At 38.5% G+C, this 27,125-nt stretch overlaps 1 protein-coding gene across 1 annotated transcript; it reads left to right on the top strand.

Moving 5' to 3' along the window:
- Positions 1 to 9,807: 9,807 nt before the first annotated feature.
- On the top strand, positions 9,808 to 15,035 carry LOC306869151 (forkhead box protein J1-A-like). The gene is made up of 3 exons (XM_079415779.1): positions 9,808 to 10,004; positions 10,832 to 11,418; positions 12,965 to 15,035. The coding sequence occupies exons 2-3, from the start codon at positions 10,852 to 10,854 to the stop codon at positions 13,811 to 13,813; spliced, it is 1,416 nt and encodes a 471-aa protein (XP_079271905.1). The 5' UTR covers positions 9,808 to 10,004; positions 10,832 to 10,851; the 3' UTR covers positions 13,814 to 15,035.
- Positions 15,036 to 27,125: the final 12,090 nt, after the last annotated feature.

Consider the following 27,125-nt stretch of genomic DNA (forward strand, 5'->3'; position numbering starts at 1 on the left):
TTCAAACGGAGATAGGCCCGTAGATGACACTGGCAACGAATTGTGGGCGTACTCCACCATTGACAGTTGTTGGCTCCATGAGGAAGGATTCTTGGAGACCAGACATCGCAACGTTCTCTCCAAATCCTGGTTGGCTCTCTCGGTTTGACCATTGCTCTGGGGATGAAACCCTGAGGACAGACTAACAGTAGCACCCAGCAATTTACAAAACTCTCGCCAAAATTTGGACACAAATTGGGGACCTCTGTCGGAAACCACGTCCGTCGGGAGGCCATGTAACCGAAAGACATGGTCAACGACTGTTACCGCTGTCTCCTTGGCTGAGGGTAATTTGGGCAAGGGAATAAAGTGAGCCGCCTTCGAGAACCGGTCCACCACGGTCAAAACTACCGTGTTACCCTGAGAGGGTGGGAGGGCGGTGACAAAATCTAGAGCGATATGGGACCAGGGTCTCGAAGGGACCGGCAGCGGTTGAAGGAGCCCATCTGGGGGTCTATTGGAAGTCTTACCAGTGGCACAAACTGAGCAAGCCAAAACAAAACTGTGAACATCGCGAGCCATAAGTGGCCACCAAAATCGTTGCTTGACTAAAGATGTAGTGCGACTGACTCCTGGATGACAAGCCACACTGGAACAATGACCCCACTGAATAACGTCGGACCGTAATCCCTCTGGCACAAATAACCGGTTCGGTGGGCAACCGACCGGAGGCGTTACCCCTTGCAAGGCCGTCTTGACCTTCGATTCGACCTCCCATGTGAGTGCGGAGATGATAAGGGTCTCCGGAAAAATACACTCGGGAGTAGACGGGCGATCGGAACGGTCAAAAATGCGTGATAAAGAATCGGGCTTGATGTTCTTGGAGCCCGGGCGGTACGAGAGAGTGAAGTCAAAACGTCCGAAAAAAAGTGCCCACCGAGCCTGCCTAGAGTTCAATCTTTTGGCAGTTTTAATGTATTCTAAATTCTTGTGATCAGTCCATACAATGAAAGGTACCCCCGACCCTTCCAACCAGTGGCGCCATTCTTCCAATGCTAGCTTGACTGCCAACAACTCTCTGTTACCAATGTCATAATTACTCTCGGCAGGGGACAAACGGTGGGACAAAAACGCGCATGGATGCATTCTGTCGTCTGCCGGAGAGCGCTGGGATAGCACTGCACCTACCCCCACCTCTGACGCATCGACCTCCACCACGAACTGACGTGATGGATCAGGGGTAATTAAGATGGGGGCTGAAACAAAGCGGTCCTTCAGTTTGGCAAACGCAGCCTCAGCTGCGTTTGACCACCTGAACGTAGTTCTGGGGGAGGTCAAGGCGGTCAGAGGAGAGGCTAGTTGGCTGAAATTGCGAATAAACCGCCGGTAAAAATTGGCGAACCCCAGAAACCTCTGCAGGGCCTTGCGGGAGTCTGGGCTTGGCCAATCCACCACAGCCTTAACCTTGTCAGGGTCCATGCGCACTCCCTCAGACGACACGATGTACCCTAGGAAAGGAACCGACTGTGCATGAAAAGCGCATTTCTCCGCCTTGACAAAAAGCCCATTCTCTAACAGCCTCTGAAGCACTCGTCGAACGTGCTGCACGTGCTCCTGGAGAGAAGAAGAAAAAATCAATATGTCATCCAGGTAAACATATATGAATTGATCGACCATATCTCGCAGCACGTCGTTGACGAGTGCCTGGAAGACTGCCGGGGAGTTGGACAGCCCGAAGGGCATGACCAAGTATTCAAAGTGCCCCCTGGGGGTGTTAAAAGCAGTCTTCCATTCGTCCCCCCTCCTGATGCGGACCAAATGATAAGCGCTACGTAAGTCCAATTTAGTGAAGATCGACGCTCCCTGCAACCTCTCGAAAGCTGAAGACATCAGCGGCAAAGGATAGGTATTCTTTACCGTGATGCTGTTCAACCCTCGGTAGTCAATGCAAGGTCGCAGTGATCCGTCCTTCTTCCCCACAAAAAAGAACCCCGCCCCCGCGGGAGAAGAGGAGGGCCGGATGAACCCCGCTGCTAGAGAATCAGAAATATATTTCTCCATAACCTCTCTCTCTGGAACAGAAAGTGAATATAATTTGCCCTTAGGCGGAGACGTACCTGGCAATAACTCTATGGCACAGTCATAGGGACGATGTGGAGGGAGAGAAGCAGCACGAGACTTACTGAACACCTCCTTCAGGTCTAGATACTCCGTGGGCACGTTAGACAAATCCCCTGCAAAGTGGAAACAGAAACAGACGGACAAGCAGACACAAGACAAGACTCATGACATTTAGTGCTCCATTCCGATACAGATTTCTGCTGCCAATCTATCCTGGGGTTGTGCTTGGTAAGCCAGGGGTGTCCTAAAACAATGGGTGCCAGGGGGGAGTCCAGAATGTAAAATGAAATGATTTCAGTGTGATTGCCAGATACAATGAGTGTGATGGGTCCAGTGGTGAAGGAAATGGTAGGCAAGGTTTGGCCATTGAGGGCGTGGACTGAGATGGTATGAGTGAGGGGTAGGAGGGGAACCTGAATTCGGAGAGCAAACTTGTGGTCCATAAAATTACCCTCTGCCCCAGAGTCCAATAGTGCTTGACCGTCGTGAGTGTGTGCTGTCCACCTTAGTCTTACCGGGAGGAGTGTAGATGTAAATGAGGTCTTTTCAGCGGAAATCCCACCCGACAGTAGCCTCAGATTCACTGCCGGGCTTGGCCTTTTACTGGGCAGTTGTATGCGAAATGTCCCGCCGTACCACAGTAAAGGCAAAGGCCCTGGGACCTCCGCCTCTCCTTCTCCTCCCGAGACAGCCGAGCTCGCCCGACCTGCATGGGCTCGGGATCGTAGACGGGGCTGACCGCGTCCCTGTCACTGGCTCTGAGTGTCGGCGTTTCCTCCGGAAATCGAGTAGGAACCCTCCGCCGTTCAACTCGCGAGAGTCGGGAGTCCACCCGAAGAGCCAGTCCGATCAGCCCATTCAGGGTGGTGGGTAAATCCAGCATATAGATCTCCCTCTGGACGCGGTCAGCCAGCCCATGCAGGAACATATCCCACTGCGCCTCCTCGTTCCACTGACACTCTGCCGCCAAGGTCCGGAACTCGATGGAGTAATCCGCTACCGATCTCTCCCCTTGTCTCAGATCCGCGAGGATCCGGGCCGCCTCCTTTCCCGCGGCCGCGCGGTCAAAGACTCTTTTCATCTCGGCGGAGAGTGTCTGAAACGAGGTACAGCATGGATCCTGGTTCTCCCACACTGCCGTTCCCCATAGTGCTGCTCTCCCAGTCAGAAGGGTGAGCACGAACGCCACCCTGCTCTGTTCGTTGGCGAAGGTCCTAGGCTGCAGAGCAAAATGCATAGAACAACGCGTAAGAAATGCTCTGCAATAGTTCGGCTCACCACTATACCTTTCCGGAGCTGGTAGGCGGGGCTCTGGCTGGGAGACGCTCTCTGGTGGTATGAGGGGAGCTGGCGGTGTGGGTGGCGCAGCAGAGATTTGCAGATGTTCCATTTTCTGGGTGAGCTCGGACACCTGCGCCATGAGAGCATGAATCGCCAGCCCGGACTCGTTCATGCTCTTCTCCTGGGCATCCATCCGAGAGACGCTGGCTCTGAGGAAGTCCTCCAGAGATGAGGATGATCCGCCTGCTGCTTCCATTCTCTGGTCAGATCGTTCTGTCACGAAACTGAGGCGGAAGCAAAGATGCAGGTGAAGTTATATTTAATAGTCAGATACACAGCACAATACAGACAACAGTCTCTCGGATGATGTCGTGGCGCAGGGACCAGATGAACAGCGTGCAGGTGGAGAGTGTCGGTGATGAATCCAGTGCAGGTGAAGAGTGTCGGGGATGAATCCAGTGCAGGTGATGATCCGGGTGGGACGAAGACTTCTGACACACTCGAACACGAACAGGAAGACAAAGGTACACGAAGAGACACTGACTGAGGCACATCCAACACATCCAGGAACATTCAACGATCTGACAAGGGAGAGAAGATTTAGTGAGGCTTTATAGCTGAGTGAATTGGCAGCAGCTGGTGTGGGAATTGAGATCAGCTGGCGCGCTGATCACGAGCGAGGGACACGCCCACTCGCACACAATACACAGACACAGACAATGATACACGAGACATGAAGGAGGCAGTAGATTAATATACCGTGACAATCTATCTATCATCTGTCTGTCTGTCTGTCTGTCTGTCTGTCTATCTATCTATCTATCTATCTATCTATCTATCTATCTATCTATCTATCTATCTATCTATCTGTCTGTCTGTCTGTCTATCTGTCTGTCTGTCTGTCTGTCTGTCTGTCTGTCTGTCTGTCTGTCTGTCTGTCTGTCTGTCTGTCTGTCTATCTATCTATCTATCTATCTATCTATCTGTCTATATCTGTCTGTCTGTCTGTCTGTCTGTCTGTCTGTCTGTCTGTCTGTCTATCTATCTATCTATCTATCTATCTATCTATCTATCTGTCTATATCTGTCTGTCTGTCTGTCTGTCTGTCTGTCTGTCTATCTATCTATCTATCTATCTGTCTATATCTGTCTGTCTGTCTGTCTGTCTGTCTATCATCTGACTCTATCTATCTATCTATCTATCTATCTATCTATCTATCTATCTATCTATCTGTCTGTCTGTCTGTCTATCTATCTATCTATCTATCTATCTATCTATCTATCTATCTATCTATCTATCTATCTATCTATCTATCTGTCTATATCTGTCTGTCTGTCTGTCTGTCTGTCTATCATCTGACTCTATCTATCTATCTATCTATCTATCTATCTATCTATCTATCTATCTATCTATCTATCTATCTATCTATCTATCTATCTATCTATCTATCTATCTATCTATCTATCTATCTATATCTGTCTGTCTGTCTGCCTGTCTGTCTGTCTGTCTGTCTGTCTGTCTGTCTGTCTGTCTATCTATCTATCTATCTATCTATCTGTCTATATCTGTCTGTCTGTCTGTCTGTCTGTCTGTCCATGTATATATATATATAGAAACAAGTAGATAGAATCGAAAAAGAATAGGGAACACTAATGTTAGAGGGTCATTTTTATTATAAATAAAAAGAAAACAAGTATATAGAATAGAAAAAGAATGGAGAAAGCTGGTGTTATGTCAAAATATCTCAAAAATAAAACAAGGACGAAAGTAAAATAAATAAATAAACTAAAAAACAAACAAACAAACAAATAAATAAGTAAATAACATGAACCAGAGGGGGAAATTATAGGCTACTATATATAATATATATTATATTATAAGGTTCAACATTGAAAGCCATTTTTGACTTTCGAATGATTTTTTGTTTTTTATGCCCATCAAAGACAAAATGTAAGAATGATGAAAATATTTCTATTTACATTGCTTTTACTGGATACACACATGGTATACTGTGCACTGAACTCTTTTAGACTATAATATGAGTAAAGACAAAACCAGTTTTATACATTAAAATGACCAGTATAATAATAATAATAGTTACATTATAAATAAATAAATAAGTGAAAGACACGTGTAACCATTTGCCTGACTGATTCATTTTCCTTATGTCCCAAGAACATAAAGCCTTCAGTCAGGTGTAAATGGGCCTTTTGTTAGCAAGTGCTTTGAAATGAATTCAGGAGTTTCTTTCAACCCACCCAGCTGAGAGTCTGAATAATTCAGACCGGGTGTCAGAGAAAGCCTGTTATGGAGAAGGCTATCTATAATGTAATGAAGCTGGGCGTTTCTTCTGCGTTCTGTGTGTATTGAGTTGTAACTCAGTGATCTGGTTGTGAGAAGGATACAGTGACATTCGTATTAGCAGTGAGAGACTGCATGCTGGATATATGGCAAGGCAATAGAAACCGCACCTTCAACTGCATTCATCTACTCTGAGAAATGATGTAAGAAGAAAGTCAGTGGCGGCCGGTGGAAAAGTTTCTAGATAGGGCTGTGCCACATCCAGCAATTTCAGTAAATATCTCAGTACTATGTTATGATAAACAGTTAAAGTTAAACAAAAAGTTAGATTTTTAAGTTAAGGCGAGACACTGCAGGTGAATAGGGTAAAAAACCTACTTACCTAGCTGATTGATTACATAGATAATTGCACAATTTTTTTGTATTACAAGCTTTCTAAAATGTTAGGAGGCATTATTTAATTAAATATGCGCTAATTTGCATACATTCTAGAACAAAAAATCTTATTTCATTTTATTGACATATTAGAGTCAAAAGTTTTTACAGAGGGAATTTTGGGTATCTCATTTTGTCACTCCATAATACTTAGAACAGACAGAAAACAAATGTTGTATATGATCAAGCAAATTATATATGAACAGATCCCTCTGTAAAACCTTTCAGGATATAGACATGAATAAAGACGTTTGGTGTTTGTAGTGCTACTGAAGTGGAGAAATATGGCTAAATGTAGGAGAGAAAACTCATTTTGAGAAAACGGCCTTTAAAAATATGTATTGGAATTGAAATCTATTGGCACAAATAGATAAAGTGCTATAAAATAAACACTTAACAGTGTCTTTTGGATGTTTTCTTCCCACTAGTCTGAAAAAATGCTTTATGAAAAACCAAAAAGCCCAAAAAAAGTGTTTTTGCCTGCAGTGTCTCCCCTTAACAGAAAGAAAAATTAAATTAATTACTAAACAGGAGCACACATAGACAGTTTGTTTATGTCAATATGGTTTCTGGGCCCCCCAAGCAGCATTGACTTGGGCCCCCCTCGGCAGGGACTCATGCATGCCTAATATATGTCACTCACCTTTATCTTTCTTTGCAATCGTCATCCATCAACATTTTACTGGCGAGACACTGGTTTACTTTATCCAGCCCCTACAGACATGTCCTGACTTTAGCAGTGAAATATGGGTTTTGATTTCCAGAGAAAGCAAGAAATTGCTTTCCTTGGATGCAATGTATGTCTCTTTGATTAAAAGTGTCTTGAATCAGCAATTGGACCTTGTTTGTGTGGATGATGTTTTTATTGCTTGTCTTGAGGCATGCGGACAGGCAGAGACGGCATACAGGGAAAGCTTATATTTTGCTACAGATGATTCTATCATATAAATATCAATTCTTATAATTTATAATAATTATTATTTTGTGCTTGCGTGGTTCAGGACGGCGCCCTCTATTAGCCAGTCGCCACACATCTTTTATTAGCAATCTTGACCATTGCACAACAAAAGTTAAAAGGTGAGGGTGACAGGTTTGAACACTTTTAATTGATCAAAGTGAAACTAAGAGGACTTCATACCATCTTCAGAGCTGATGCTCGTCCTCTTGCTTGAGAAGTGGCCCCAAAAGTATCACAACACTAAATTAAAAATAGCTATCAAATCAAGCGCCATCTTAAACCAACATGGTGTGTCAGTGATTTTTACATTTCCAAATGTTCTAGTAACCACAGGTTTATTTTAAACAGTATATTGTTTAAAACGTAATGTTATTTTAGTTTAAATAAAACATATTGCTTTATCATGTCCAACTTAGGCTACCCTATTGTTTTATCATATCCATATTAATTTTTGGAAATGTTTTAACTTAAACGAAAAAATGAGCTTTTGCTTCGTTATTTAAAATAAATGCTATTTGGATTGATCTTTGTTATTTAATTTAACATGAGAAAATATTTTAATAATATTATAGGCTAATATTAAATTTAAAGGCCTATTTATTGAAAGCATCTATAGCTAAACAAGCAAATAAAACATAAAACACAGAAAAATGTTGATATGATGGAATAAAAAAATCTAATAAAACATAAACAAATGAAAGGTGAACCCTATTGCAAAGACTGAGTTGTGAGCAGCTGTATGATGACGCCCTCTAGTGGCGAACACATTATTATCAATAAAACCATTTAAAAAATGTAAATTGAAGAGAATGGGTTGGCATATTAGAATTAGACATTGATAATGATAACATGAACAGTTTAGTCAACTTTTTAAAGCATTGAAGAATGGCAGGACACTGCTTTCCTTTTTAGACTCAAAACAAAAAGATTGATTCAATTGTGAGTGAATTTAAGAAATTGCTTGGTTTGTTAATCATATCAAAGCCACCTGTTGATTACTTGAAGAGGAAGAACAGGTCTAAAATGGTCTTGAACAATCAGTTCAGACCGAAAACTAACATGTCGGGGTCAAGCAATAAGGAGGAATGCGTTTAGAGTGATTTCACGCATGACTGTCACTAATGGAAAGGACTTCAGAAATGCTCTCTTTACTCTCAATACAATGCTTGTTAATGGGACTGAGACAGTCTAAAGCCTCCTTGACAAGAGTTCAGGTGTCAGACTGCATTCAACAACACTGTGTAGCACGTATTAGGATTGCTTCCACACAAATGACACATTATACAGTCCTTTTTAGTCACTAAAGGGGATAAACCTCAAGCTTGCTCTGAGGACAGATTTAGGGCGATAAGTGTTAAGAGTTTGAGCACATTTCTTCAGATAGCAAAGGGGATTGCAAACATTTTGTTTGTAACATAGAGGGAAGATAAAAAGATACAAGACAGATTGTCCTCTTGAGAGCTCTGTTAGTGTGGCATAAGAAACTCTACAAAAGCAACCGTTGCTCCTTCTTCAAGCACTTTCACATGTGACAGCCGCCAATCAGCAGACTGACTCTGAATGAGAGAAAGAGAAGCAAAACATCATTATGAAACAAACTGCTTTTCAGACATAAGACCAAACTTACTTTAGTAATCCAGAAACAGTGCTGAAACCAACATAGACCAATACTACTACTACTAAAATTATTATTATTGATAGTAATAAATAAATAAATAAAACATTTAAATAAATAAATAAAAAATAAAACATTTAAATAAATAAATAAAACATTTAAATAAATTAATAAATAAAACATTTAAATTAATAAATAAAACATTTAAATAAATAGATAAATAAAATATTTAAATAAATAAATAAATAATTAAATAAAACATTTAAATAAATAAATAAAACATTTAAATAAATAGACAAATAAAACATTTAAATAAATAAAACATTTAAATAGATAAATAAAACATTTAAATAAATAAAACATTTAAATAAATAAATAAATAATTAAATAAAACATTTAAATAAATAAATAAAACATTTAAATAAATAGATAAATAAAACATTTAAATAAATAAATAAATAAAACATTTAAATAAATAGATAAATAAAACATTTAAATAAATAAATAAAACATTTAAATAAATAAATAAATAATTAAATAAAACATTTAAATAAATAAATAAAACATTTAAATAAATAGATAAATAAAACATTTAAATAAATAAATAAATAAATAAAACATTTAAATAAATAGATAAATAAAACATTTAAATAAATAAATAAAACATTTAAATAAATAATTAAATGGGGTAGCATTAAATGAACCTGTTTTATGCCATTAAAAAAACCCAAATTCAAATAAAATAATAAATATATGAATCAACCTGGCAATATCAGGATATCCAAAGTTATTTTAAGCATAAGATCATGTAGAAATAACTCTTGTAGCAAAAGTACATTTAATTTGTATTAAAATGCTATTTTCAATGAAAAACAAAACAAAACAAAAAAATTCAAAAGTATACAGGTAACTGGAATATGCGTTTAGCGTTGTTTTCGTTTGATTATTTCCCTCAAGGAACTATATAATTTCATTATTAACAACACAATGTGTTTTTATCGTCTCTTGTTTGTAAAATATCGTTGTTTCTTTGCCAGTCAGACGAGAAACGGACGTGCGCCCAGTCACCATAACAACCGCTCAGCCAATAGAAGAACGAGAAGCTGTTTACAGTGGGGCGTCGCGTTGCTGGGGTGACGGACAAACGTCCTGCGGCAGGTATTAAACTGAGCCCCTGCTGCCCCGCAGACCTCGAACCGAGACACTCTCCCGGAGTCTCACGACTGGAGGCTACTGCGCCTTCATCGGAAAACATCTCTGAAAACAGCTCTTGTGTTATTGGATGCTATTCAAGCCTGCTATCAGTAAAGACAGGTGAGTAAAGACATGACAAACGTATTATCGTTTCAAAAATGTGTTTATATTTCATTAAAGTCATTAAATGTATACCTGTGATAAAATTACTTATTTTAATAATAATAATATAAAGTTGTAGGACTAAAAAGAATATGAAGTAAGCTTATAATAATAATAATTTATTATGTTTTGTTAAACTACACTAACAAAAAAAAAACAGCCTAAAAAATTGAAAGATCTAAGTTAACTGGGTTTATTCAAGTCAAAATTATATTTAAAATCACTGAATCAACCTAAATGATTTAATCATGTTAATTTAAACTTACTTGTATAGGTTAAATCAAGAAATAGCTCTTTCTTATCTAACAATAGCAGATCGCCTCTCTGAATATTGAGGGCAGAGCAGTATTTTGTGAGCTTCCTGAATCCTGGTGCACCTGCCGTGCTGAGGAATGTTGTTTGTTTGGGATCTGCTCTATTGTGTGCTCACAGACTCCAGTTATGAGCTGTTACAGTAAAGCTTGACCTGTGAAGTTTCAGGAAACGTCTGTGACCTCTACCAGTTGCATAAACTGTTTAGACTAGTCTTAAAAAATTAGTCATCTAATTTGTTTCTTCAAGAATGGTCGTAACTTTTTTAAATCAGTTATGATAAGGTAGATTAGTATTATTTGTATTGGAAAAGTAAGACTGATTACCCCTTGGCAACTGCTAGTTGGTTAAACTAGTTCTTAAGACAGTCTTAACGTGGTGGCTAAGTTTATGCAACTGGCCCCTGGAGAATCCAAATAAAGCCACATGACTTTCAAACTTGACTGCGCTCAAACTTTATGTCTCCTCCTCAGGATCTGGCTGGGACGGGACCATGCTCTCCATGAGTTACACGGACCCCTGGCCGGAGGGCTCAGTGGGGCTTGAGGAGGAGGTGGTCACGGCCGCCGCTCAGGCCGAGCAGCTGGACCGGAGCTCAGTCGACTGCAACAGCAGCAGCTGCAGCTCTGACAATTTAGACGACAGCCTCACTAGTCTCCAGTGGTTGCAGGAGTTCTCCATTCTCAACGCCAGCACCTCCCAATCCAGCCATCACCACAGCCACTTCTTTAGGAGCCAAGTATGCTCGGATGGACCCTCGTCGCCTTTAGCAGGAGATCCAGCGTCCATAGGTATGCCGCTGACCCCGGGCAAACCCACAGCGGCGTCTTTCTTCAGGACGCCTTGCTTGTCAGCTCTTCCCAGCCTGGTAGCTCACGGACACTGTCCAGATGAAGTCGATTATAAGACCAACCCTCATATCAAGCCACCGTACTCATATGCAACTCTCATCTGCATGGCCATGCAGGCCAGTAAGAAAACCAAAATCACCCTCTCATGCATCTATAAGTGGATCACAGACAACTTCTGCTACTTCCGCCACGCAGACCCCACTTGGCAGGTAAGATGCTGCAGTCGAACGTTACAACTGTTTTAATGCCTTACATTCATTTGCACTTAAAAGTTGCACTTAATAGATGGCTCATTTGCATATGTGGCAAAGGGTCTTTTGCTATTGTTTGAGCAGAATGGAGTGAGAGAAAGCCTTCTTAGCACCTGCTGAAGTGTATTGTGTATTGGAGAGAGACCAATAGAAACCTTTCAGAAGCCTGTTTTTGTTTAGAGGCTTGATATTTTTAGTTATTGGATGACCACCAAACAGAGTAAGAGCTCGACTAATGACGTGTGTGCTCTAAGAATCGCAGCAGAAGTGTGCAGTAAGGTGTAGAGTAAAAAAGTCACATTGGACATTTGTCTGCTTTTGTCTCCTTAAGACAGGTTTATAATTTAAACTGCTTTTCAAAGTGAGGCGAGGAGGAAGAATGAGCTCATAAGTTGGATATTTACAAAAAGAAAGGGTGATTTCTAAAAAAGATTTAGATGGTTTGGTGAATTATTAATAAACCACTTAGCCATAACCTCTTTTCTCTGAAGAAAACGTAGACATTCACTCAGTTTTTAGATATTTAAACTCAAAACAATGTTTAACCAGGGTTGGGAGGTCAGTGCTTCATTTAAATGTAATTAGTTTGTGGTGATTGGTTGGCATGCCTGATTTGTTGATACACAGTCGAGGCCTTTAAAGACCCTACGAAATCAAAATTGGACTTTCGGAGCTATTAATAGTCCATGTTTGTTAGCTTTGTGGTCTTGCATACTACTGAAAGTTGACAAAATTACCATTTAGTCTATTAATATATTGAGAGATAGACTTTTAAATGATACAATCTTCCTCTTCTAGGAAATGGCCACAAATATTGACAATGCATTTTGAATTTACTTGCATATCTAAATTTTGTCCAATCAAATGCTGTTGATAATGCGAAAGTCCTTCTCAATAATACCTCCTGCTTCTTATCAGCAATAGCAGATAAGCAACAATTTGTTCCGTGCCATCAGCTGAAGTTGGTCCTTGTCGGCTTGTTTTCGGCCGATTCGACATGTTGAATCGGTGTCGAGCTCGTCGGTCAGTCGGGCCATCTGATCATTCTGATTGGCTGTTCAGCTTGCGAACCAGTGCGCGAGAAAAAAACCCTACTTGGCCGTCGGGTGTCGACCGTCGGCTTGGTGTGTCAGGGCAACTTTGGACCAAGACGCTGCCGACGTCGTCTCCGACCCCGCAGTCTGCTTTCGTCGCCACTAGTTTGTCGGCGTCGGCTTGGTGTGTAACTCTTGGCTAAAGAGTTACCTGAAAACTAAAGCCTAAAGTAATAAAAAGTAATCAATCCCTATGATATGTCCTGCCCAACATTTTTTTTTTTTTCAATAAGAAATACATCCACATAAGAAAAGAAAATGCACTCAAGCTATTTCCCAGGGTCTTTAATGCATGACTTCCATATGTTTAAGTGCATCATAATAAAGCCAACTTCCAATAAACAACTGAACTATAGATTAGACAGGAGATTAATACATATTATCATGGATTTTCTCCTTCATCATTGCAGAACTCCATCCGCCACAATCTGTCGCTGAACAAATGCTTTATAAAAGTCCCAAGGCAAAAGGATGAGCCAGGCAAAGGTGGGTTTTGGAAGATCGACCCCCAGTACGCAGACCGTCTCCTCAACGGTGCCTACAAGAAGCGCAGGATGCCCCCTGTGCAGATCAACCCAGCTCTTCAGAACTGCCTCAGGATGAACTCTCACGCTGGACAAGCTGCAGCCACCGCAGGGGTGGCCAGAAACCTTTGCGTGAGTTCCGAGTCCCAGCAGCTCCTGAAAGAGTTCGAGGAAGCCACGGGAGCCGATCAGAACTGGGACCCTCGTTTGGCTGAAGCCACCATGTTGAATTGTTGGGTCTCAGGGAAGGGCAGCAAGAGGAAACAGCCTTACACCCACAGGACTGGTGGGAGCAAAGCTCTACGACGTTCAAGCTCCCCACTGCTGGCCATGGACGAGCAAGAGGACTTAAGCTCCCTGAAGGGCAACTTTGACTGGGACGCCCTGCTAGACTCGGCCCTGAATGGAGAGTTAAGCTTGAACGAAGGGGGTCCGTTGAGTCCTATACCACAAGACGAGGACTTGATGGTTAGAGGCACCCATATCAGCCCCCTCGAACTTCCTGGAGGTGTCGTTGAGAACCATGTGTTGATGGAAACTCAGAGGAGCAGCGAAGCAGACTTTGATGAGGAAACCTTCCTGGCCACTGCATTTCTCCAGAGTCCCTGGTCGGAGGTGGAGGAGGGCAACCGTCCCGACTTCCTCTGTAGCTCAACGGTCAACATCGATCAACTCTTTGACCTGGGAGACTCTCTCGGAGGAGACTTAAGCAGTAAGATCGAGTCTCTCCTTTGAAGAGGTCATCAGTGACACTTGAGATTCAGGCCTTTGGACACAAACAAGTCAACGAACAAAGAGGTTTTGGACTGTTTACCCCCAAAGATTTCATGCTGGATTCCATGAAGCCCACGTGAAGATGTATTTTTAAAAGCATATCTATTTCTAATACTGATTTTTATGATTATGTTTTTGTATTTGACATGTTATTATCTACCTGCATTAAAGCTAATCTAATCAAGATCCTTAGCGAGTCCTTAAAATCATCTATCAAATGCTTGGAACATGGGATTCGGTGACTGAACATGTATGGAGGTAGACAAAAAAAAAAAAAAGAGAGATGCAAGTTTACAAATTTACATAGCAGAGCTGAATATTTGAAACACCTTGTGGATGAAGTCAAATATGTTAGACATATTGTATCATATTCAAACAAACTCTTTAAGAGCAGAACTTTAAATCAACTGTGCAAATCGAATTGTGCATTATGCAGCCTTCCTTGCGACTGCAAACAGTGTACTATCAGTGAACACTTTTAAAAATAAAGGTTCTTAATTGGCATTCATGCTTCCATAAAGAACCTTTAACGTCCATGGAATCTTTCCATTGTCTTTAAGAACTGTTCCCCGAAAGGATCTTTGGGGAACCAAAAGTGGTTCTTCTGGCATTGCATAAGGTTTCTTTTGGAACCTTTATTTTCAAGAGTGAATTTAAGTAGTTGATCTCAGAAAGGCTCCAGGGCTACACATTTCGGATGTCCCACCTGATTTATATAATCAGCTCATTGGTGTCAGATAAAGGAGACATCCATAATGTGCCATGCTGGGGTCCTCCAGACCATGCATGAAGACCACTTGTGTAGAATATTGAAACTGATTTGTTTAGGTTTATAGAAAACAAATGAGCTGTTTTAGCGCTGAATGGCTGATATGATGAAAATGGTGTTTTTTGATAGTGATCCTTTTTGGGGGTTCCTACCCATGTTGGATTATTTGGTAGGTAAAAGTAAATGTGCCAAACTTTCTCTCTTGTAGCTGAATTCTGGCTCTGATAGATTTCTACATGCACATCTAACCACTTTCACGCACATATTGTGTTATGAGTGTTACGCTGACTTCATACAAATGATATTTTACTTTTATCTTCTTATTTAGAGTGTTAGTACAGTTAAATGGGATGAGTTAATCTCTTGGGAAGATATGTCATTAAAGTAAATAATAAAAAAGGCACTAATATACCAAACAGTTTTTGTTTGTTTGTTTTATCCAGAATATGAGCTCAAAAATGATTTTGTATCATTCCATTGGGTTTTAGTATTATCAAACCTTTGTATGTGCCAAGTAAAATAAATGGCAAAACAGCCATATTTTTATGTCAAGAAAGTCTATTCCTATACCTGTTTGTTCTGAATTTGTCATGTACCAAAATTTGTCCAAATTTGGCACTGCAACTACATATATATACATCAAATGATTGTGTAACAACACAACTTCTTCCAAAGATACTAGTGGGTTGATTAATTGTTTTTATTATCGTACCTGTCATTGTTCTATAAGTTTTACACATTTTTGGCTCCTCATTTTGGTAATTTTGCTTACTTATGTTTTTTCCTCCATTGACACTAATGCACCTGCAATGATGCCTACTAAGTGTTGCTTTATTTCAGAGACTGACAACCTCACCTCAACATCACCTTTTGGATCATGTTTAGCCTATTTTTAACATACTGTACTTAAGATTAAAATATAAGACAGATATCTCATGTTGTGTTTGTGTTGTGTAAAAGGGCATAAAGCCGAATCTTTTTCTCAAAGCAACATCTTTTACTCAATTCATGCTTGATTCCGCTCCATTTGTGCTCTTGCTTTTATTATGTGATGGGAAGGACGTCAAATAGAGCAAGACAGTGTGTGTGTGTGTGTGTGTGATTTACACAAGCATCTCTCTGCTTGTCTTATTTTGGGGGTGTCGCTGTCTGTGTGTGGGGAAGTTTAGGGCTTTGTTTGTGCTCAGTGAGATTCTTGTACCCCCCAGAGTTCCAGTCAGGCCTGCCCTCGTTCGGCCCATGTGGGGTCCAATGGGTACGACGTCCCTCGCCCTCATACATCACTGTGCTTTTACATCAACAGGACCTGGCATTCATATTGGGAAGCTAGGAAGCACTTGGTTTGGACCTCATAAAATGTTTTTGTTGTATATTGAACAGTCATTTGTTGGGAGACTCTCGCATAATTTGTCAAAAACAACTATTTCTGAGAGAAATAGGGTGTTTCTATTATTTTTTCATCTGATCATTATAATTTATTAAAACCATGTTGACAAACTGTATCAGTACATCTCTGTTAAAAGAATATTCACAGAAAAAAAATGTGTTGACAGAATAAATAAATAAACAAACTATCAATAAATGTCTGTTAAAAGAACATTCTAGTCAAACAAACAAACAAATAAGTTCCTTTAGGATGGATGGGTGTACTGCATACAGACAATTATCCTTTGGGTTCTCGCCCGTCTCAGGAGAGGTCTGGGATAACCAATCCAAGCTGGAATAGTCTTTTCAGGTAAAGTGTACTCGTAATTATAATGTGGTGGCTCGGTCAGATGAGAGGCCCTGTAACCAGATCCAGGTATTATCCTGCAGTCGTGCTGATAGCTACAGGTAAGGAGAGCACTCTGATGAAATGCTAAACCTGCTGCTTTTGTCTTTCACTCTAACAATGTTCAAAACTAAAAGTGTAAAAAGCTTTTGAAGCAAGAGATAATGTAATCAAAATACAGCTGAGCAATAATGTCTTGCTGGTTAGTATCAGGGTCATGTGTTTCAAAACTAAACTGAGAATATCTGTTATACTGAAATGTAGAATTGAAATTTGGATTTAAGGAAGTGGATTTAAAATGGAATGAAATTAAGAATTCATATTGGTTTTATTTTTTCAGTACAATTTCTCTGCAAACATTATTCACACAAACATTAGATGATCTTAATGATGAATGTTTATGACTTCATATACAGTATTCATTTATATAATACCTTTCAAAAGCTGGGGTCAATTTTAGTTTTATACACAAAGAAATTCATAGTTTTATTCAGGATGCATTAACAGTAAAGACTTTTACATTGCTACGAAAAATCTTTTCCAATTAAATGCTACTCTTTTGAACTTTCTATTCATCAACGAATAGTAATAATAAAAAATGTGTCACAGTTTCCACAGATCTGTAAAGTAGCACAACATTGATAATAATAAGGAATGTTCCTTGAGCATCAAATCAGCATATGAGAATGATTTCTGAAGCATCATGTGACACTGAAGACTGGAGTAATGATGATAAAAATGCAGCTTTGATCACAGGAATAAATTACAGTTTGAAATATATTCAAATAGACAATGGTTCTTTTGTAATAATATTTCTGCTAATAAATACAATGTATGAGCATGAGAAACAAAAACATTTTTAAAAAATTGTGACCCAAAACATTTAAAATGGTAGTAATTTAGAGATATTTATATACATTTTCAATAAATGCAATAGAACACACAAGATAAAATTTGTATTAAATAGCCAAAATGTTCATTTAACTTCACTGAATCCATTCAAAAAGCTCTTTGTTAAATTCGATTCAAATGCACACTGATTGAAATGGAGCTAATTCTCAAATTCTGAATTTTCCTCAAGTCTGTTTGACGTCACATCAGGGAAATGTTATTCAATGAAAGAAAACATTCAGAAAGGAGAGAGGTCAGAGAGGTCGGGCCTTTACTGTAACGGGAGGCCGTTTGTCAGACGTCAGACTGTGGGATGAGGGGGCCGGATCTACTACATTGTTGTGAATATGAGCCTCTGGGCAAGCTGTGGCTTCAGGATGGGCTTTGCGCCGTTTCCTGCACAACTCCATTGGTATTCTGCTTCTGTGTAGCACAAGAAGAGCCGAGACCCGCTGATATCTCGGGCAGCTCTCATGTGCTCAACGGATCCCCATGATCCAGACACAAGAGACGGGGGTGGAGCACGAAGCCGAGGGGGAGAAGAGCAGCGAATACATCTTTTTTATCACATGGGCCGTGAAAGGCCAGTCTCCTGGGCAACTACTGGTGCTATTGTCATGAGGGCCGAGCACAAAATGGGCAAGGGTCCATAACAGTCTCTGTGGCCAATGGTGGGGGTTTGATTAGGGAGGGATGGCAGGGGTCTGGCGGCCACTGAGAGTTATTTGGGTGATGCTGTATGTCTTTGAGAAAGTGCACTTACCTTCCAGAGTAGAGTCCAAAAAGGGAAACATGTTATTTCTTTCTCTTCAAGGGTTTGCTATGTGTTTGAAAACGCATCTTAAAGGGGTAGTTCACCCAAAAATAAAAATTTGCTATTAATTTTAATAGGAAATATTCATCTTAATTTCCAAGATGTTTTTTTTTTTTAAATGACCAGCTCAAGGTGAAGTTCTTTTCGTTCTTCACTTAGGGGTAAAACATGTTGGAAATAGCTGCCATACACACTGCTGAGAGTGGCATTTATATGAATATATAAATATGTGCTGTGCGCTTTCCTCTCAATAACAAAATAAACACGCACAAATGACAGTAGTGAGAAATCAGCAATTAAGAAAGCATCTGATCATAGCCAGGTGGATATATTTGCACAAGCGCTGCAATTCACACTAAAGTCCAGTCACATCGCAAAAGTCCAGTTTACTTATATAGGACTTTATACAATAGACTGCTTTTAAGCAAGCAGCTTTATAGTGTTAAACATGATAAAGTAGTGTCAATGTTGCTTTTAAAAACAGCTACAACTTCAGTTCTACTATAAAGCAGCTCTCCAGTGTGTTGGAGAAAAATGTCCATGTCAAAGAAGGTGGAGCCACAGAGCCACACCCACCTATTACATCATCGCTGCTGACCAATAGTAGTTCAAAGGTGTTTATCATCTGGAGAAAACTTTGCTTTGGCAAGATATTTCAAACTATAAATTAACTTTTGCTTCGGCCTGATTTTGGTCGGGTTGAAGTCACCAGATTTGATGTTGCTTTAAGTATATCAAGGCCTATTACCATTTACCATTATATCTAGAACACTCTTGAACAGAAAAAAAATCTATTAAATATTGAACACCAAATGAATTTGACATGTTGAGGAGAGGTGGGCTATTACATTTCTAATAAATCAGACTAATGGTTTTCATATAGCAACATACTAGCAACCACACAGTATGCAACCACATAAGCAATCAAAATCAGCAAATGATATGCAATTGCCATAAGAAGTCTCAGTTAGCTTAACTTACACGTAGCAAGTTTTGTTTTTAATTATTTAAAATATATTTTTAATTATATATATATATAAGAAGCTGCGTGTTCGGTTTTATATGATATATTGCTGCACAGACAGGAGATATTGTACTTGTTCGACAAAAATCAACAAGTCTACACAATGAAGCTGTGCCCTGAATCATTATCACATGAACGCTGATATCAGAGACGTGGAGGTCAGGCGAAGCAGTGGGCCATGACATGCTGGGATGTAGTGTGTGTGTGTTTGGTGTGTGTTCTCAGAGCCACCGTCTCTTTGTTAGCAAGACATTAGCGGCTGAGTAATCCGACATCCATCACCAGCTTAGGCAGCAATACACACAGTGAGTGAGCATAGGGAAAACAATACGCAGTGAAACGGTGGGAGGCCCTTTATTCATTACGCAGGGCTGTGATGCCCTTTTGTAGGTGTTTGGGGTGGTGGTGAGCCTGCAAAAAAGCCCCATGACAAAGCCATTTCCTGCTGTTTACACTGCTCATTGTAATCATCTCTAATAATGCTGTTTATCATGTTGCTAATGAGTAGAGATGTGTTTCAAACGAAGGGTTTCCAGTGTTGTGCGTGCTCCCAACAGCACTTCAGATGAATCTAACTGTGTGACTGAAGTTTTTCTTTCGAACAAAAAGCAATTTATAGAAGCATTGTTTATTGAAAATGGATACGTCTGATCTATGGACACATTATAAACTTTAACTGAACACTTTTTTAAAGTTTTTAAAATGACTGATAATGGAAGTTTCCATTTTCCATTTTTTAAAGTGAGTTTAGTTCTTTATTTAAGCTAAATATCTGGGAGAAAATTAGATTTTAACGGTGTGTTTCTCCATTTCTTTGTGCATTGATATATATGAAATTGCACTGCTGAATCACTCTAAAAATATGCATCAATTTGACATTAAAATGGTTAATTTAGCCGGTCCCGCCATGTCAGGTCTTGACTTTTTGACTGTATCTGACAATTAAAGTCATAAAACAGATGCTGCGTCCAAATATTCATACTTCCCTATACTGTACAGTAGGCGAACAATATGTGAAAAGAGTGGTATGTCTCTAAATTCAAAGTATTTGCAAAATAGTAGATGAAAAGTACTCAGATGACCTACTTCTGGTAAACACTTTACTATCCCTTGAGGCCACAGGAGAGGATGGCAGTGAAAAGATGCAACTGTGACTGGTAGGTCAAACAGCAATGACAATGTGACAAATGTAGTGGCATTCATTCATTCTACACACATTCATACTATTTAGGACATACTTTGACATCAAATGGTCATGAAGTAACCAAACCAGTATACAATTTTTGGATGCAGCTTTTGTCAGAATTTTCACATGATCTATTGAAATAATATTGAATTAACTGTTGAAATTTCCATTTTACAGTACATACACTCACAGGATATGTTTACCCTAAACAATACTGAATAATATAAGGTAACATCATGGATGTAACATAGGTTAAGGTTAGGTTTAGTACCTAGCTACTACCTATTATAATTACTATACTAAGTAAATAGTATGTACATGTAAAACGGGACTGTAAAATAAAGTTGTACCTATAAATTCATTATAATTATTGGAATTTATCAATAACTAAACACCCGGTCCTTCAGCAACAATCATCAAAATAAAGCTTCCAAAAGGGGTTTTCTTTTCAGTGATGCCATTGAATTTTGGGTTTCACAAAAAAACTTTCAGTGAATAGTTCTTAAAATATTCTTAGAGTATTTTAATAATCTAAAAAATATTTTTCCACTTTAAAAAAAGAAAAGAAAAATCTTTTGTGCAATGGAAAGATTCCATGGATATTAAAGGTTCTTCAGTATAGATGCCAATAAAGAACCTTCATCTCAAAGTAAGACAATCTACTGTATTTAAAAAGCAAATAAATGCACGCATATACAAGAAAAAAAAAGACGAATTGCATGGAACATTGGAACATTTCTGTGCCAATCACTTTATTTTTTTATTTTAGTTTCCTTTTTTTATTTTATTTATTTATTTATTTTTTATATTTAAATTTTGTCATATTATTTGCACATTTTTAAAAATACAGGTTCTTTATTGGCAGTAATTGTTCCATGCACCTTTAATGGTGCATTATCCAGTTTGGATAAAAGCATCTGCCAAATGACTAAATGTAATGGAACCAATAATGGTAACATCCACGGAACCTTTCCATTCCATAAAAGGTTCTTTATAGTGGACAAATGTTCTTCACAAGAAAAAAATGGTTATTCACTGAAAGTTTCTATTGAGAAACTCCCTAAGCTCTCTGTAATGGCATTTCTGTGATTTATGTTGTATAGTTAATGTTTATTGTTTTATTGCCATGCATATTACTTGCATTATGCCTTTATGTTATTATTTACAGTAACAAAAAACTTTTGATTGCTCAGGTAGGTTGGTATCCAGATGGTATACATTATGTATACATTTATACCTACCATAAAAGTAACTTTTTTTTTCAGTTCTTTACACTCTTAAAAATAAAGTTTTTTTTTTTGCATTGATGCCACAGAAGAAACATTTAACCTTTCAGTGGACAGCATTTTTTTCACGCTAACCTTCTTCCAATATATAAAACCCTTAGTGCAATGAAAAGGTTACATGGATGTTAAAGGTTTTTCATGAAACCATGATGCCAATAAAAAAAATAATATTTTGAAGAGTGTATAAGGCATTTTCTCAAATTTGATGAAATAAACAACACCAATTCCTCATTATTTTCATACAGGGGCACCTTCCATGAAATATTCACAGTGATTACAGAGTAATCAAATTAATTGTATACGTTACGTCTTTGCAAAGCTAAACGAGCCTGTAGGGCATTGTTTTCTCAGAACGTTTCTAGCCTGTGAGTCTACTATAGTCACAAAGGTACCTGCTTTCGATTTCTTCAAGAGAAGCAAATCTCATTCATTTTGCATTATCTAACAGCTTAACCTTCCATAGCATGACAATAGCAACAAGTCAGACCTGTCGCATGCTATGTTTAAAGAGATTAACCTGGCAACCGAATGGCACCTTCAAGTGCAGGTTTGTTTGCTCAAGGTTATCCAATCTCATAGGTGTCGAGGATGAAGCTTCTGTTGTGGAGACCAAGAAACAATAGAGGCGCTAAACGTTCATCACATACAAACGCAGGTAGAGAAGAGCGCACCTGACACCTGATCTCACCATGGGCTCAAGAGAGCCGGTGCAGCAGGGAGGGAGAATTACAGCGGAGAGTTGCAGAGAGAAAAAAAACAAACATAAACAAGGCCCACGGTAGCCAGGGAAAGACCGTGCGCGATGCTGGCGGACACGGCTCGACCTTGAACTAGCAAGTCTGGGCCTGCCTTTGAATGCTGGGAGGGAGATGCACCAAGCCGACTGCAGGACTTGGCTTCACTCAATGAAAAGAAAAAAGCCTACTTTAAGCAAACAAGAGCATAGTAAACTCTTTCACTCCGTTTTTTGCATTTATTTAGTTATTTCCCTCACATGCCTCTGCCAGGGCCTTTTACGCTACTCAGGGAAGATACTCTTTTTTCCTTGATTTGATTTCTTTAATTCTTTGTTTGTTTCCCAGTGGAGCAAAGACTTTAAAATGGCGCTGCTTTACATATCTGAGACGCTGCCTTCAATAGGTGAGCGGTTGTGGTGACAAAAAACTGACAAAAGCCCCAATGCTGGATCCAAATTGGGACCCCCTCGTAGATGGGCTCGGCCAAGGCTTTCTCCAGTGCAACTCTAAACACACTCTCGGTTTTCCACCCCCAGCAATGGTGGCTGCGTCTCCCATTAAATGACTTGATTGGAACAGATGGAGGATGAAGTGAAACACGGACTTCTGAAGTAATTTCCCACAGCCCGTCCCTTTCTAATCAACACTGATACTGTTTTTGAAAGGTGAAGTGTGTAATTTCTTTGCCACTAGCGGCACTGAGAGGGATTGTGATGTGTTTTTTTGATTGGCCAGAAAGGGTCAGACATAACAACTCTGAACGTGTGTAGAATAGCACAAGTCTATTTATATATATACTGTGTATATATTTTCTGTCTGCATGAAATACAAATGCAGTATATACAACAAAACGCACTGACTGTGAAGATTAATGCAACTGCAGTGCACTTAATCTGATCATCCATTTCCACTGAAATGAACGAACCAGAAGAAAAAACAAGCATTTTGACACTCTCAATCCTTTCTTGACTCATTGACCAGACTGTCAAATGTTAAAGATGTAGTTCAACATGAAAATGAATTCACTGAACCTCATGTCATTCCAACCCTTGTATGGCTTTCTTTCTTCTATAAAAGAATATGTTCTGAAAACACTCTTTCACACTGGAGCTTTTTTTTTATTATCCATATGTTGAAAGTAAGTTGCATCTAGTGTTGTGTGTGTGTGTGTGTGTGTGTGTGTGTGTTTGTGTGTGTGTGTGTGTGTGTGTGTGTGTGTGTGTGTGTGTGTGTGTTTGTGTGTGTGTTTGTGTGTGTGTGTTGTGCAGAAGAAATAAAGAAAATCATACATTTTAGGAATGACTTGAGTGAGTAAATAGTGACAATTTTCATTTTTGATTGATCACTTTAGGACACTTTTACAGTAAAATGATAAATGGATGCCAAATATGTTAATTAAACATGCACATATTGAGGTGACCAATGTTGTGGCAACAACTTATCACTATTTAAAAATATATATTTTTTTATATGAAACAAAAAAAATTCAGTGCCATTTGTTTAGGTTTTATTAAAAATGAAAGTTTTAAACATTTAAATTATGATTATAGTAAAAAAGTAACATTATATAACAGATAGTTCCGGTCCTTGATTCTGATTGGTTGAGCCACGTTCGAAGCCGTTGTAAATTACACTACAAACCTACACCTTTGTTTACTTTGTGTGTTGCTTGGCAACCCCTTTGTTCCAACCACTACTGTTTCTGAGGAACTACATTGTTTGGTGGAAGCATACTGTTTTTATTAATATCATTACACTTATTTGCTCTGTTGTATTTTGTGAAACCTTACTAAGTATATGGAATAACCGTTTTATAAAAGCAATAAGCCGCTTCACGTCTGTTATAAATTCACTGTAAACCACGGCTTCTTGGGTGTTATTGCTTTCATTTCTAACCCTGTGCAAAACACTTGTTGTGTACTTTAAATCTCAAAAGTATATTTAAAAAAAATCATACTTGCATATAATGTTATATCAATGAAATAAAAAGTGAACTTAATGAGTGTACTTTATTTCTAGCTGTTTATTTTCACACTTAAGTGCACTTTTAAAAAGTGCACTTTGTAATAACGTCAAATTAAAATGTAAAGCATGTAAATATTCTTTTGTTGTGCTTTAAAGAAGTACACTTATTTTGATGTGTTGATTAACATAAAGTATTTGACTATAACTATTTGATATTACATTTAATGTTAATATATTTTTAAATGTGCTAAATTGCAACTTCATCATACAAATGTGTAATTACAAATATATATAATAACAATACACATCATACAAGTTTAGATTTAAATATGAATTTAATTGAAATATACTTTAGTTTATCATAAATGTTTGTCAGTACATTCAGCAGTTCACTTTAACCATATTTCAAAGAGAACTGAACATGAAATTATGTAAGGATGCGCTAAAGTCTTACATCTAAAGTGCATCTAAAACACTTCACATAATCACATTTAATGTCAATTTAAATGGCATAATACATTTTCAATGGCAAATATCATGCAATTAAATGTCCAAAAACATTCAATTCTGTTCTTAAGTATATTCTTTAGCAGTCCCAGGTGAAAAACAAGTGCACTTCCATAATGTACTTAAAGTGCTCTATTTTCGCGCACTTGTACTTAATACACTAAAAATAATCCTTTAGTACTCCTTAAGATAAACTTAAGATCATCTAAGTGTACTCAGCTGTGCTATTTTGAGACACCATGAATATGAACTAAAATGCACTTTTAGCATACTATCTTTGTATTTAAAAAATGTATTTAGCTACCACTTGTAGTACACTTGAACCCATCTTTCATACACTAGTACACTCAAGTGTACTACAAGTGGTAGCTAAATACATTTTTTAAATACAAAGATAGTATGCTAAAAGTGCATTTTAGTTCATATTCATGGTGTCTCAAAATAGCACAGTTGAGTACGCTTAGATGGCTTGCTAACTTGTACGGACTGAAACACAACACACAATAAAATGGCCTTTCAAACAGGCTTGAAAGCTAAACATACCATCAAAGCAAATGTATGTGTGTGTGTTAGCATGCAGACAGGTCACATGACCCACTGTGGTAGATCTGATCTGTGCTGGTCCCCCGGATATTATCATGGTTAATGGATGAGCTGAAGGTCCATGAAATTTATGACACTCATTAGCTCAGCGTCCCTCTTGCTGGCTCTTTTACAGCGAGGTGTTTGCGTGGGGTGATATTTAGCCCCTGCTCTGGGATCAGACACACACTTATTAACTGAGAGGAATGCAAACAAGCCAAGACTTAAAGGCTGAACACACCGGAGAGAAAGGAGGAATCTACCCCCCCGTCCACACACACACACACACACACACACACACACACACACCTCACACATAAGAACAGAATTAGCCATGCAGGGAATCAGAACATTCTAGAAGCGTGGAATCTCCCTGAGGGAGCCAGCAGTAGAACACTGTGACCTTGTGCAGGAAACGTAAGCAGTGCGCTGCCTGTATGCCATACACACATTAATCAGCTCATATCTGGAGTCACTGGAAGTTTATAAACGCTGAATGCAACAATAATTGTTCTGCCTTGACAAAGGTATCATAATGTGCTCGTACAAACTTGACTTTCTGACTTTAGCTTTCAAGCTGTAAAGACTAAAAGCTGATGGTTTTCCTGTAATGAATGATCACATAAACTTCCATCGCACATTTTGACTTAGCGTTTATTATTTCTGATTGGTCTTTTCCCATAGCAGACAATCAGAAACTTCAAAAGTTGTGAAAAAGAAGTATACTTACAAAAAGAGTACTTATTACAGAAATTATATACTTTAAAAGGATATACTTACGGGCGAACTGAATGTAATGATCTATGACACTTGATTACATGTTAATTGCAATTAAATGAAAATGCATTATAGCTTAAATTTATGTTAAATGCAATTAGTTGAACTTACATTTACATTGGAAGCAATCAAAATCAACAAAAGAGCAATGATATACAAAGGGGAAATATATATATATATATATAGTATATATGATTTAGTACATGGAAAATGTATTCATTTCAAATGTAATATCAAACAATACACTACAGTTAAAATTATAATCAAATACTTCAAATGTGCTTCAGTATGTTATAGTCAACACACAAAAATAATTATTAAATTAAAATAATTTGAAATGTTCTGTAAAGCTTTAAAGTTAAAGTGCACTTTTTAAAAGTGTACATACCGGATTATTCATTTAACTGTAGTGTGTTATTCAATATTTCATTTAGAAGTTAAAATTTATTAAATGCACTAAAGTGACATTTGATAATTATATAACACACAAGTTTCAATAAAAATGACAATAAAGTAAATTTAAGTTACAATAAATGTTTGTGAGTTCACTTTAACCATATTTCATGGACAACAGAAGTAATTGTGAAATGATATATTCTCTTGTAATGTTCCCTTCCTTGATGACATCCTCTTCAGTAAGCATTAACAATGCATCAATTGCTACATTTTGGAGTATCAGCTGGTTTGTGTCAGGTTAATAGCACTGCACATGAATTATCTTAATAATGTAGTGTCATGGCAATATGATATCCAATCGTTTACAGCTGCATGAACGTCTTGAATGGGCATTGTAAATGTTTTATATTGTTCATTGTACAGTTTTACAGATTTGTGGTCAGTTACGTCAAACAGCCCCTGTGTCGGTGGAAGCTTTGTGTGTGATTCTCTTCGTCCCATTCAGGAACGCTTAACTGCCGGTTCCTGGGATGTGTGAAAGTCTTTCATAGTATGCGACTCTCTAATC

Source organism: Barbus barbus, assembly GCF_936440315.1.
Source record: "Barbus barbus genome assembly, chromosome: 4".
Taxonomy (NCBI): Eukaryota; Metazoa; Chordata; class Actinopteri; order Cypriniformes; family Cyprinidae; genus Barbus; species Barbus barbus.

Bases quoted from the DNA above. Each gene is read 5' to 3' on its own strand.
- LOC306869151 (XM_079415779.1), top strand. From the start codon at position 10,852: ATGCTCTCCATGAGTTACACGGACCCCTGGCCGGAGGGCTCAGTGGGG. The intron at 11,419-12,964 runs GTAAGATGCTGC...TCATCATTGCAG, and splicing joins ACGCAGACCCCACTTGGCAG to AACTCCATCCGCCACAATCT.